The sequence below is a fragment of the Aphelocoma coerulescens genome, chromosome 28, assembly GCF_041296385.1.
Source record: "Aphelocoma coerulescens isolate FSJ_1873_10779 chromosome 28, UR_Acoe_1.0, whole genome shotgun sequence".
Lineage (NCBI taxonomy): Eukaryota > Metazoa > Chordata > Aves > Passeriformes > Corvidae > Aphelocoma > Aphelocoma coerulescens.
Genome location: NC_091041.1, coordinates 992,659 through 1,006,678, shown reverse-complemented (window position 1 = coordinate 1,006,678; position 14,020 = coordinate 992,659). Strand labels below are relative to the sequence as shown.

At 56.8% G+C, this 14,020-nt stretch overlaps 1 protein-coding gene across 1 annotated transcript; it reads left to right on the top strand.

The window, feature by feature from the left end:
- Positions 1-142: 142 nt before the first annotated feature.
- On the top strand, positions 143-3,785 carry LOC138099864 (serine/threonine-protein kinase pim-1-like). The gene is made up of 6 exons (XM_068997456.1): positions 143-205; positions 1,737-1,904; positions 2,022-2,072; positions 2,278-2,644; positions 3,293-3,405; positions 3,726-3,785. Exons 1-6 carry the CDS (start codon positions 143-145, stop codon positions 3,783-3,785), a joined length of 822 nt encoding a protein of 273 aa, XP_068853557.1.
- The last annotated feature ends 10,235 nt before the right edge of the window (positions 3,786-14,020 follow it).

Here is a 14,020-nt window from a genome sequence, read left to right as displayed (position 1 = left end):
TGGAGGTTGATGTGGAGGATGAAATTGAGGACATGGACGTTGATGTGGAGGACAACATCGAGGACATGGACATTGATGTGAAGGACAACATCAAGGATGCAGAGGTCAATGAGAAAGAGAAGGAGCAGCCCATGATCCTGCGATGAAAATGTACCCTCCAGCAGCCGGACAGGCAGATGTTGGCCATGCCCTGCCCACAGGCAGAGTGGGTCCCCTGCCGCCAGGCTGGGGCTGGGCTGGCCGGCCCCGCTCAGGAACACACCAGCCCTATGCCAGTGCTTGGGGCCCAGCTCCCAGCCCCAGCCAGGCTCAGTGCTCAGGGGAGTCCTGCTCTGCCAGCGTGTGCCAGCCTGGGGACACAGGCAACAGCCCGCAGTGACCATGCTGCTTCCTTTTTACCAGGACTGACAGAGACTATGGCCACAGCTCTGTAAATACGTTCTGGATGTTAGCAAATAGTAAAGGCTAGAAAACAAGGGATACTGCTCAAGCCAAATGATCTCTAAAAAAAGGAATCGGGATGTATTGTTATGGACGTATTGTGATGTTGACTTTTCACATGTTACTTAATGTGAGATAAACTTCACCTGGATTCTGTAATGTAATACATGACATCGAATGTATATTGTTTATGTCGTCAATTAAGAAAAGATAGGCAGAGAATGTCTTCACTCTCCTTGTGTATCCTATAAGAGAAGAAGAAAACCAGAAACCAGAGAGAAGAATTCATGGAGAGAGCAGAGACATAGTGGAGCCAAGGAGGAAGATAAGGCTGATGGGATGATACATAGAAAAGCCGAAGAATTTATGAATCATGCATGACTGTAATGAATATGCAATAAGAGATGTACTTTTAAAGACGATCTTTTGGATGTAGAGGTGTGCCTTTGGCTCTCTGCCAAAGCACCCGGCCGTAATACCCTTTTTGCTATTGTCTCCTAATTGTCCCTTTTATTTTTTTTTTTTTTTTTTTTTTTTAATTTTTACAAAGAGTGAACCTCGTTTTTCACAGTGACTCCGGTTCAGCCCCGGAGCGGAGCGGCCCGTGCTGCCCCGGGGCGCGCGGGGCTCGGCCGTGGGGCGCGCGGGGGGGAACGGACACACGGGCACCGGACACACGGACACGCGGACAAACGCTCCCAGCGCCTCAGCGGCAGCAGCGGCAGCAGCAGCAGCAGCGGCAGCAGCGGCAGCAGCGCAAAAGCAGCGAGTCCACGAACCCTCTGCGTCCCTTCTCCTGCTCCTCCTCTCCCTCTCCCAGTGTCTCGCACCCTCTCCCGCTCTCCCTTTCGTCCCCCAACCCCCCCTCCCGCGGCCTCCCTCTCCCCAGGCCCGGCCGGGCCATGCCCCCGGCCCGCCCCCGGCCCCGGGCGGGGCTGCCCCCTCCCCGCCCCCGGCCGTCCCGCCGCGGTCCCGCCTCCGCCCGGCTCTCGCCGTCCTGGCTGTGGCGCTGCTGGGCGGGCATCAGTGCCTGGCTCCTGGGCAGCATCGCCAGCCCCTGGCTCCGGCTGGCCCGACCCCTACCCCGGCCCCGGTCCCGGTCCCGGTCCCGGTCCCGGCCTCGGCTCCTCCCGGGGCCCGCCGGGGACACAGGCGGCGCGGCCGCTCCCGCCGCCTCCGCAGCGTCTTCCCCGCTCCGAGCTCCGCCGCTCTTGAGCGCGGCCGCCGGCCCCGAGCCGCCGGTGGCCCTTCCAAAAGAGCCCCCATGTGGGGATGGCCGGCCCGGGGCGGTTGAGCGGCGCTCGGGGGCCGTTCCTGGCCCCGGGCCGAGCGCTGACGGCCGCGTCTCGCCGGCAGGGAATGCGCTGCAGGGCCTGAAGGAGCCGTACCGGCTGGGTTCGCTGCTGGGGCGCGGCGGCTTCGGCAGCGTCTTCGCGGCCACGCGGCTCTCGGACGGCGCCCCGGTGAGTGGCGGGGCCGGCGGCGGGCGCAGGAGGCGGGGGGCAAAGGAGGAGGAGAAGGAGCATGGGGCTCGGCACGGCGGGCGGCGAGCTCAGCCCGCTGCTCCCCTTGCCTTGCAGGTGGCCATCAAACGGGTGCCGCGGAACCGCATCGGCCATTGGGGCGAGCTGGTGAGTGAGCGAGGGGCAGCGGGAGAAGCCGGGGCGCGACGGGCGGGGATGAGCCGAGGCCCGGCAGGGTGGAAGCCGCCAGAACGCCTCGAGGGAGAGCGGCCGTGGGGCCAGCGGAGGGCGCCGAGCGTCCCCGGCTGGCTGAGGACTTCCCGAGGTCTGGCACGGCATCAGCCCCGCTGACGGCATCGTGCTCCTCCCGCAGCCCGACGGCACCAGCGCACCACTCGAGGTCGTGCTGCTGCACAAGGTGTCCACCGGCTTCCCTGGCATCGTCCAGCTCCTCGAGTGGCTTGAGCTCCCCAACAACGTGGTGCTGGTGCTGGAGCGTCCGGAGCGGTCCCAGGACCTCCTTCATTTCATTCGGGCACGGGGCTTCCTGTGCGAGGAGGTGGCGCGGCACCTGTTCCGCCAGGTGCTGGAGGCCGTGCGGCACTGCACCAGCTGCGGGGTCCTGCACCGGGACATCAAACCGGAGAACATCCTGGTTGACCTGGCCACCGGGCAGGCCAAACTCATTGACTTTGGCTGTGGCACCTACCTGCAAGCTGCAGCCTACACCAGCTTTGCAGGTGAGCCCACGCAGGGGGAGGCTCCTGGTGGCAGCGTCTCGCGGTCCAACATCTCGCAGCCGAACCTGGCTGTGGCAGCAGGGATTCTCCCTTTTGCTGCCTGTTCTGGCAGTCTGAGTCTTCAGCCAAGTTGCTTGTGAGCTGGGGTGGCTGGGGGGCCATCTTCCAGCCCTGCTGGCAGCCTTCGCCAGCCCCTCTGCCCAGGACTGGTGCTGGGGCAGCCAGCATGACAAAAACACGCGGGGTGGGCGTAGCAGAGAAGGGGGGTCCAGAACCTGTGCAGCAGCTGGTTTGGTGTGCAGGCAAGAAAGGGCTTGGACTGCTCCGCTCGCCTTGTTTGCCTTGGCTTAAGAACGTTTTCTGGGGCAGTGCAGGCAGGGAGGACGAAGGCATGGGTTTTCCCCAGCATGGAGTGGGTTTTCCCCTTGCATGGAATGCTGGGGTCTTTTTCAGGGCTTCCGCTGCCCTCTTGCAACACCAGTGGTTTCTTTTCCAACCCCCAGTTTGTACACAAGTCACAGGTGCTGGCAAGAGGGCAGCGGGTCACACCGCGTGCCGCTGCTGCGGCCCCCGCATGCCCAGGGATGCTGGGGCGAGGCTCTGGGAGCAGGCAGCGTCCCCCTGAAGAACTCCATCTCTATTCCATAGGAACACCGTCCTACAGCCCCCCGGAATGGACCCTGTTAGGCTGGTACCACGGCGAGGCAGCGACCGTCTGGTCCCTGGGCATCGTGCTGCACCAGATGGTCTGCGGGGAGCACCCTTTCCGGAGGGGCTGGCACAGCACCTGGGGCCGGCTCTCGCTCCCACGACGGCTCTCTCCAGGTGGATCCTCGTCTCTGCAGCACGGGGGGAATAGCAGTGCTGGGAGGCAGCAGCGGGCTCAGGAGCATCCCGCACTGGCAGCTGCTGAGGAGGTGGCAATGTCCTGCTCTCCTGCTCTCCTCCAAAAGAAAGAATTGATGGCAAAGTTTAGGCACAGCCCTGAGCACACGCAGCATGGCCTGGCCATGGCAAGAGTGGGGCAAAGCGGACAGGAGCCTTCTGCAACTGACTGGCGCTTTCTGCTTTCTCTCCGCAGAGTGCCAGAATCTCATCCAACGATGTTTATCTGTGCTCTCCTCGGAAAGGCCCTCATTAGAAGACCTGTTGTGTGATCCTTGGATGCATGATATCCATGTGCCATAGGAGAAGGGAGAGAGCCACACGCACGCTTTGACCCAGGGAGCCGGTAAGTTCCAGCTGCACACGCGCCTTGGCAGGAAGCAGCAAAGAAGGGCAGAGATTTTGTCCTGCCTGAATCGCTGCGCAGGGCTCCTCAGCTGGGCACGCGCAGCCCTGCTGCTGGAGCTGAGCTGCTCTTCCCAGCACTGGTGGCCCCCATGCCAGCTGCTTTTGCTTGTTCTGCTTCAGCGACAGCCGGGGCCCTGGGCAGAGCACTGACAGCCTGCTCCAGCCCCAGGGAAGAAGGAGCCCCTGGAGAAGCTGTGCCAGGTGCGGCTCCTGCTGCCGGAGACATGGAGGGTGACATCAAGGATGACAAGCTCTTCCTCCACCTGGCAAGCTGAAGATGATGGACTTCAATTGTGGCACCTTCTCCAAAGCCAGGCTCCACAGCGAATTTGCAGATGAGTCCACACGCAGGGGGATGCTCCCAGATTTGTGCATTGCACAGCCTGGCCGGGAAGCAAAGGTTTCCCCCTTTGCTGGGGCGGATGCAACCAATTCTTCAGTCGGCTGCCAAGCTGCTTTTCGGCACAGCTGGCGGGAGGGGCTGGGGTGGTTCCGAAATGGGAGTTGGCTCCTGGCCCTGCCAACAGCCCCGAGCACCCAGCGTGCCGCAGGCTGGGGCTGGGGCAGCCAGCCCGACATAAACAAAGCCCCATGGCGAGCACAGGTGGGACTCCAGAGGCTGTACACACCTTGCTCTGCAGGCAAGGAGGGGCTTGGGCTGCTCCACTGCCCTTGTTGGCTTTGGGCTCAGCATGACTTTTGGGGGGCAGTGCAGGGGGGAAGGGAGAAAGCGTGGGCTGCCCTGGCCCGTGGGTGGGTTATTCCTCAGCATGTAGGGCTTGGGCCTTCCTCATACCCCTGATGGAGAGGAGATTTTTTTACATTTTTCCTTGTTTCCCCTTTTTGTCTGTAATCTCTTTTCATTGATGTGTTGTTTGTTTTGTTAAAGGAAGCGTTCTAGGTGGTGTCCGGTCTGGATGGGGAAGCGCTTGGGAGCAGCTGCAGCATGGGTGGGACGTGCCCTTGGAGAAGGCTGAGGATAGCGTTTGGGAGCAGCTTTTCTTCCAGTGGCAGGTGGCGTGAGGTGGGTGCCCGTCCTCTTGGCACGGCTGGGATAAGGGCTTTTGGGAGGTGGCAGCGAGCGCAGCGGCATCCTGCTCTGGGCAGCTGCTGAGGAGGTGGCTGTGCCACGGCCGGCTGCAGGCTGGGCACGTGTCCTGCCCTCCTGCTCTCCTGCCAGAGGCAGCAATGCTGGGCAGCTTTGGGCAGCGCTCTGAGCGCGGCCAGCACGGCCTGGGCACCGCGGGCAGCTGGGACAAGGGGGACGGGAGTCTTCAGCTGACGGGCGCTTTCTGCTTTCTCTCCTTGCAGCCGGGCTCTGTGGATGCTGAGGCTGCTCTGGGCTCTGCCAGGGCTCTGCTGCGGCTCAGCCCCGGGGCCACGAGAAGCCAAAGAAGAAACGCCGTGACCTGCAGCAGAGACGTGCTTGAGCATTCTGGCAGTGCAGCTCAAGTTTGCAGAGCGTGCACCTCCAGGGGAACACATGCCACCCCCAAAAAATAAACTTGTTCAGTAACTTCTGAAATGAAATCAGTCTGGGATGACCCCCAATGCCATTTTTCAGCTTGCTCAAGCTGAAGCTCAGCTCTTCTCTGAACAGTTCTCTCCCCCACCTGCCTTTTGCTCCACAAGTGCTCCCTCTTTCCCCCAGTGAGTTCCCAGCTCACCGCAGTCCCCATTGCACTGTAGCCTTCCTTGATGCCCGTGGCCACGAGGAAGAGTGAGCCCCAGGTTTAGGGACTCATGCTGTCACTGGCTGAAGAACAGCAATGTCTCAGAGGTCTGCTGAGATTTGGGGGTCATTCAGAGCTGCTCTCCAGGCCTCAGCTCTGCTCACTGCTGGGTTCCCACTTCCTTTTCCTCGTTCTTCACAGAGCAGGATGAGCTCTGGGAATGCCCTTGACCCTCGCCACTCTTCCCAGCCCAGCCACCCAGCCCAGTTAGGCTTAAGCTGGAGCTTCTCTGTCTCCTCTGGCACCCCAGTGCAGTCCCCTCTGCGGGGAGCAGCAGCCCCAGAGCACAGCACACAACAGTGCAGGCCGCAGCCGGAGCAGCTTCCCTGCAGCCATGGCTTGGCTCTTTGTGGCAACCAAATGCTCCCTGTGTGCAGCTGTCCCTGGAGGATGGCCCCAGGGCAGAGCCCAGCCGGGCTCCCAGTGCATCCCCTGAAGCTTGGTGCAGCGCTCCCAGAGCTGAGCTTAACGCTGAGCACCCAGAGCTGTGGCTCGCAGTCGGTGTTTGCAAGCGTTGTGTTCTCATCTCCTGCAACCTGTGGGCAAAAGGAGCTGTGCGGCCGGGCCAGCACCGCCCCTCTGGCCAGTGACACGGCTGAAGGTCTTTGCTGTTGCCGAGGAGCCGGCATTAAGCCTTAGCAGGGCCTGGCACCTGTGGAGCCGGATCTCGCCCGCTGTCCGGGACTCGCTGCCCACCAACCGCCCCCACCCGCCGCGCTCCGTTCTGCAGGGACAGAAGGCTCTGGCTGTTCCAGGCTTTCCATCACGTCTGTGTACCTGTGGATGTGGAATGCACATGGAGAGGGAAAGTGTCAGTCCCGGTGCTTGTGCACTCCTTCTTCAGATACCAGACACATCTATGGGCAGCCCCTATGTGCACAGATGGATTAAAAGGATGGGCATGGATAGAGATTTCCCACAGAGCTCTTGCTTTGGCGGAACTCACCTTGTAAGCTGGCGGCCAGGGGATGTTTTTTCCCAGCTCTGTGTCAGTAGGTGTCCAAGAGCTGAAGGGAGCAGCATTTAGAAGCAGTTTCCAGACTTCTAAGGCAGGAAGCAGAGCTGACAAACATCCGTGGAACTCGCTGTATTCATCGGGAGGGGCTGCTGCTTCTTTAGGAATATGGCACAAGGGAGACATGAGACTAGGAGAAATCCCAGCTCTCTGTGGATTTGTGCAAAGGGGGAGCAGCAGAAACACTTTGTGTCTGCTTTTGGGGACACAAGGTCCAAGGAGCTGCAGTGGCAGAGGGTGACCTGGGCTGGTGGCCAGTGAGGTCCTGTTTCAGGACATCCTGGAGGGGCACAGGACAAAGCTCCAAGCACCCACAGCCACACTGCTGAAGTCTCTGGGATGCTGCACATCCTCCAGGAAAAGCTGCTGTCACACATCCCACTGGGGTTGATAATCTCTATTTGTGAGATTTTAGGTCCATGTTACAAACTGCAATAGTTTTACCCTCAAGACACAAGTCATGCCCAATTCATATTTCAATTTCCTATTGCTTCAGCCACAATTTAAATTTACAATATTGGAAACAAACCTCATAATCTTTAAAAAAGGCTGAAGAGCTCAGTTAGATGGATCCACACCATCAGCACATTTGCAAAGTAAATACCTCAGTTCTCTTTGTAAAAAGACCTCTTAATCCAGAGTTACAGAAGATTTTCCACTACACATTTGGGGTTTGATTTTATCTTTTTCTTTTATTTATTTAGTTTTTTCCCCATTATTTTAAACGGAAAACATGTCCTAAAAAAGGAGTATCCTTTACTCCTTGTTCCCGTGTGGAGCAGCTCCCTTCCCGCTGGCTGAGCTGCTCAGGCAGAGCCCGGCAGCTCCTGACCCTGCAGGGTTGAGGCTTTTCCCCGTTGCTGTGCACAGAGTGATGGAGCAGCACTGCTGAACACGAGGCCACACAGAGGGACCAGAAGCAGCTGCCTTTGTCCCCCTGCAGCTCCAAGGCCCAATCTCAGAGCAGACACGGCTGGCAGAGACTCGCAGGCTCCCTGTTTGCTGTGCTGCCCCACTTGTGAGCGGCCCAGCTTTGCGTGAGGCACAGGGAGAACAAGGGGCAGCTCCCTGCCAGCCCCGCAGCCCAGGCACCCCTCGGGCCCCGGGGCTTGGGGCACTGTCAGCACCCGCTGCTCCAGCGCCCGCTCCTGCTGGCACTGACAGCAACACCCAAACTGTGGCTGATCCCGAGGGAGCAGCAGCAGGGCCTGGAGCTGATCCCTGACTCTGGGGCAGGGCTGGACAAATGACCCCCACAGCAGCAGCAGCAGCAGCAGCAAATGGAGCTGACTTTCAGCACAGCCCCTGCCGCTGTTCCCTCCCGTTGGCAGCGGTGTCACAGCAGCCTGGGGCACCTGGGAGCCCTCAGTGCCAGCAGGGACTGGAGATGGCAGCCCTGGGCTCCTGGAGGGTGTGCAAGGAGCAGAGGTGGGCACTCCCTGTCCATGTGGAGCTTGCAGGTGGAAAAGGCTGCTGTGAGCAGGCAGCTCGGAGGGCAGAGAAAGGAGGGTCTCGAGCACTGGAGCTGTGCCAGTGCCACAGCCCTGGGCAGCAGCCACCGAGCCCCGGGGGCACAGAGGGCACAGCAAGAGGGACAAAAGCAGTCAAGGGCACAGACTGGGAAGGGCGAGAGCTGGGAGCAGGAACAGCTGCTTCATTGCACTCTTGGAGAAAGCTCTTGGCTGTTTCAAAGCGCTGAAAGGCGTGAAGAGCACAGAGGAGGCCACAGCAAACAATGCTTCTGTTTTCACAGCCTCCCCTCTCCGTGTGCCAGAAGGAATTGGATGAACTGTATTCTTGTCTCCGAGTCGTCTCGTTCAGCATGAGCAGCTCAGCACCAGGAGCTGAAGGAGCTGAAGCCTTAGGCCACAAGCTGAAGCCTTAGGCCACAAGCCTTAGGCTGAGCAAGAGGAGCCTTTTTGACCAAAGTAATGCTGCTAACATGGACCTGGCTGAATCCTGGAATTACAGAATCCTTTCTGTTGGAAAAGACCTCTGAGCTCATCAAGTCCAACTGTTAATCCAGCACTGTCAAGCCCAGTACTAAACCACATCCCTGAAGTGCCAAGGCCTGGACAAGAGGCCTGACTGAGGCCTGAACAACAGGCCCTGAGCCAAAGGTGACCTCTGGATGAACCTTCCAACCAAAGGTTCTTTGTATCTCCTCATTACTGAAATTTGCATGATCATTAGCGCTGTGATTGATGTATCCCCTCATTAGTGAAACATGTATTGACCTTTCTGTGTTTAGAAGCCAGACAAGGCCATGAAATCCAACATCTGGCCTTGTTTGGGGCTGTATGGTCAAAGTCAGCTCCCTTGGCTCCTCCTTGAGCCCTGGCCAGGCTTAGGAGGAAGCCAAGAGGAGGATGAAAGCAGATGTTCCCGCACTAGAAGTGCTGTCAGTTTGTTTCTCCAGCACTGTCAAAGCTGGGCCCTCTCCCAGCGGGGTTGGAGCCTCAGCTGTGGCTGGAGGCAGCTGCAGGAATTCCCAGTGTCCGGGAGTGGCTCTCCAGTCCTTGGCTGGGACAGCTTCCCCCAGCTGATGGGTGGCTCTGGGGGATGGTAAAGTCTGAGGGTCACTGGGGCTGGATCTTGGTTAATCACTGCAGGCAATCTTTGGCACTGATGATTGGGGGCATTGCTGAGCTGCTCCTGCTGTGATTCTTTGCTAATGATTATGTTCTTTGCTGAGCTTATGCTTCTGTGACTTTTTGCAGATTTGCATTTTATAAATTGCACAGTTCCTTCAGTTGGTGTCTGTGTCTTTGGTGCTGACCCTGCCCACCAGCAAATCAGGGCCCTGTCCTGCCTGAGTGTTACCTGGGAAGACAAAAACCCTCACTCCAAATGTCCCCCCTTCCTCCTTGTTCCCCCCACTTTATACACTGAGCATGGTGTCCTGTGGTCTGGGATATCCCTGGGGTCAGTTGGAGTCACCTGTCCTGGCTGTGACCCCTGCCAAGCTCCCCCGCACCCCCAGCCCCTCCCCAGCGTGGCCGAACGAGGGGCAGGAAAGGCCTTGGCTCTGTGCAAGCTCAGCAAGAACAAAACCATCTCTGTGTGAGCAACGCTGTGCTCAGCACAGAGCCAAACACAGCCCCAGAGAAAGGCCTGGCAAGGAAATTCCCTCTGCCCCAGCCCACAGCAGCACCCCATGGCCACCCACCATCACCACGGCTCCACGGGTTCCTTTCCATGGCCCCGGCCCTGGCCATGGGACGTTGGGCTGGTGGCCACGGCAGCCGACTGTGGCCCAGGGCTCCATGCCCGTGTCCATGGCAGCAGTGCCCGGCCACGGGCCCTGAGTGCAGGTGACCGTGCCAATCCCCATGGCAGCGGGGCCAAGCGTTGGTGTCGGTGGCACCAAAGTGAGGAACGGGTCCCTGTGGCCGCTGCCGTGGCACCTGAGGGCATCAGCGAGTGTCAGTGCAATTGTAGCTGGCACCAGCCCCGGCACCGCTCTGTCCTGAGGGCTGCCATGGCAGCCGAGGGCAGCCACAGGTCTGCGGGCAAGTGGCCACGGACCCTGAGTGCAGCAGTGGGTCCTGGGGGGGTTTCCAAGGGAACTGGAACTGATGAGGGTTGCCATGGCATCCAACCCCCTGGGATGTCACACAGCCACCCTGGGATGTCACACAGCCAACCTGTGATGTCACAACTCATTCTGTGATGTCACATAGACGACACTCTGTGATGTCACAGCTGACTCTATGATGTTGTACAGCTCCCCTGTGATGTCACACAAGCACCCCATGATGTCACAGTCCTATCTGTGATGTCACACCAGCACCCTGTGATGTCACAGCCGTCTCTGTGATGTCATAGTCTGCCCTGTGTTCAGAGCCCAATCCCAGGCACAGAGGTGTTACCAAAACTTCAGTGAAACAAAACCTCCTCAGCACCAGCGCAGCACGAAGCAGCAGCATTCTTTATTGGGCCGGATGCACAAGGGGAGAGCCCCTCCCAAGGTCGTGTGTGCCGAGTTCAGGAATGTTCCTGTTTGCAGACTGTGTTTCACACACACATTCCCAGATTGTCCCACAAGAAACACACACACGATAATAATTTCCCCAAAATCATTGCATATTTCCCCCACCCCTTTGCACATCCATTCTTCTGCCCTGGGGGTCTCTTTGGGGGTCCCTGGTGGTCGGTGACCCCAAAGCCAGCCCTGACTGCCCGGTGAACTGGTGAAAGTTGGCACACCTGGGCTGGTTGCTGCCTACAGAATCAGCCTTGTGCGGTTCCATGGCCAGTGGCTTTTGGAGAAGAAGCATTGTATGAACCCACCAGGTGCAAACGGTTTTTCATCTGGCAAATTTCCCCCCCTTGGAGGGTTGGGAAGCTTCTCTTCCCTTCAAGCCTTCGTAAGCCGCACTCTGCTCCTTTACTCACATCCCGCGAGTTCCTCAGCTGCTTTCACAACCATGTTCTTTACACAGCTCAAAGCAAGTGTCATAAGCACAAGTATTGCTGTGATCCCAGTTAGACTTTGCAAAAGTCAGGCCAACCATCAGTCAGAGAAAATCCAAGTCCTTGAAATATTTTATCCAGTTACTGTCTAACCCTCCCCTTAAATCCCTGCTGGATGCAGCAACTGATTTTATCCTCGCTCCCTGATCACCCAATCCAGCATCACATTTGGAATGTGCACACAACAAGTGTTGCTGTTCCAGTTCAAGAATCCACATACTCCCTGTCCATGTCACAGCAATAGGGCTAAAGCCAATCTGCTCTGTAAGGTCATTTTAGCTGTGGCTGGCAATTGTTCCTTTATTTCAGCAAACCCCAAAGGAGCTGCATTCCCTCAAGTTTCCATCTGCAGAGCCCAATGGTGTGTGGCTGGTCTGTTCCTAAAGGCAGATCTTTGCGGAGCAGAGATGGATTCTAAAATCCATCCCGCTGTAGTTCCCGCACTGGGATGTTTCCAAGTTCCATCCCCTTTAACCTTTCCCCACAGTCGGGTTCCCGGTAGTGACTCCTTGCACGAGGGACGGAACGTTAATACCCCCAGTGTCCATGGTGCTCCTGATTCTCCCAGGGCCAAAAGTGTGCTCCAAATTCCATCACTTCCCACCCATCCTGGGGCTCCTAAGGATCTGACCGCATCCTGCTGACACTCTGTGCCTCTCCAAGGCTCGTTGGTTGTTGGCTGAGCCCAGGTGTCACTGAGAAAGGCAGAATCATTTCTACAAACACAGCCCAGCCTCAGAGCCTGGGCCACAGCCAGGAGCCGCTGGACCTCAGGATTCCAAACAGCTCAAGTGTCTGTCCCAGGGCAATCCCGCTTTTCCTTTGTCCTGGGATCCTTTGGCCTTGACCTTGTTAAATCAGGATATTTTATACCCACCTGTAAGGGGTCCCGTGGAAGGCCTGGGCTCCCTTCCCAGCCCAGACACCCCTGAACTGGCTGGAAACATTCCCATTGTCCTGTCTGAGGGTGATTCCATACTGCTGGAATTTGACAGCCCCAGGGGGTATCAGTGCAATCTGTCAGCTGATCAATATTCCCTGAGGTAATTTCCAGATCCAGTTTGGAAATGTTACAATTCTCAGCAGTATCGTTCTTATGTGCCCATGGTAAGGAATATTCTCCTTCCATCCCTGTCCAGGTGCCCTGGGTGCTATTTCCTTCCCACAAGTGTTCCCAGATTTTTGTCAAATTGCTGACTGAAGCTCCCCACGGAACTGGATTTTCTGCACAGGTTGGTGTTGGCAAACAAGCTGTTACAGGGGTCACATTCTGTCATCTGCCAACATCTTGCACTGACTTTGAAAACCGCATTTCCCTTCCCAGAAGTCAGGAACATCGTTTCTATTTTTATTATAGATACACAATTATTGATCATCTTCATCTAGATCCAATAAATAGTATCCCCTTAGAAAATCCTATTCAATACCTAAAACAATAGGATTGATGTAAAACCCCAAACCCCACGGTGTCAGTCTTGTTTCTGCTGTGTTTCATGTGTACTCGCTGGTTTTACCCGCATGTGATGAACCCTGAGTTTGATTCCTTCTACCTTGAGTGCAGGGTAGGTTACCAGGAGGACTTGAGATGGTCCCTTCCACTTTGGCTGGATTGTTCCAAAATTCCAGGTTCTGATGCACACCGCATCTCCTGGTTGGAAAGGATGTACAGGCGAGTCCAGCCCCAATGATCTGTTGAGAACCATGCACCTTTTAAGGCTTACAAGAGTTAGTCCCAGTGCTATTAAATATTCATTGCAGCAAAACTTCTGAGCCTTCCCTTGTCTTGTTGGTGCCACATGGGAAAGCTTCTGGCCATCCAGAAAAAGTATCCACCAATGCCAAAATGTACCAGTCCCCCTTCTGCCTGGGCAGTTCTGCAAAATCAGTTGGCCAAGATCACCTGGTGATTCCCATGTAACGAGCCCTGGAGGCAGCCTTCTTCCTTCAAAACCAATCACATCTTTCTCAACAACTGATCTATTATTTTTTGCCATTTTTGTGCTTACAAGATGCCTTTGTAAACTGGCCACCATATTCTCCATTTCCTAATGTGTTTCCTGATGGTTTAGTTCCATTATACATTAATTGTGGAGCTACAATTACCTGCCCACACGGGGTTACCGATCACCTGCTGGGATTTTCCGTAGCTGCTGCTGATGGGGCTGACTGCCTGTCCTGATCACTGGAATCTGGCTTTTGTTGCAGAACATTCCAGTTTTTGCTAGGTATTAGTGCAAGGAGAGCTTTTTCAGCACCCTCTTGAGCTGTTTGGTCAGCCAATGGATTCCCTGGATTAACTGGGGAGTCTCCAAACCCATGGGCTTTACAAGGGCATCAGGGCCACTTCTTTTGGCTTTGGCACACTCTGCAGTAGGTGACTGATTTCTTTTTGTACTCACTGGAGACCTCTGTGTCCTTTCCTTCCATGTGGCTCCCTAGGCGTCTATTATTCCAAACCCAGATTTCAAATCAGTCCATATGTTCACCCTTTTTCCTTCAGTGATTTCTAGGAAAGGTCATTCATTCTGCTTTTTGTGCTGCTGTGTTCAAAGCTAAAGCCTGGGCTTCTATGACCTGGGTTGAGGTTCCCACTGCACACCCAGCTGCCCGTTTTCCACCCGTACCACGCTGCTCCCACCAGGGTGCAGGTCCAGTGCTGGCTCCTGGATGGGATTGCTGTGGAGGTCCCAGAGTCTGCCAGAACACACTTGTTCCATGGATCCCAGGCAGTCATAGCACAAAGACTCCAACCCTTCTCTTAGAAGGGACTCGAACACTTCCCTGTTCCAACCTTGGGTACCTTGAACCAAACCCTGCAAAGCTTTTGCTGCACCTTACAGGCAGGTCAACAGTTTACAC

Bases quoted from the DNA above. Each gene is read 5' to 3' on its own strand.
- LOC138099864 (XM_068997456.1), top strand. From the start codon at position 143: ATGAAAATGTACCCTCCAGCAGCCGGACAGGCAGATGTTGGCCATGCC. The intron at 206-1,736 runs GTGGGTCCCCTG...GGGGCGGTTGAG, and splicing joins ATGCCCTGCCCACAGGCAGA to CGGCGCTCGGGGGCCGTTCC. The intron at 2,073-2,277 runs GTGAGTGAGCGA...CTCCTCCCGCAG, and splicing joins TCGGCCATTGGGGCGAGCTG to CCCGACGGCACCAGCGCACC.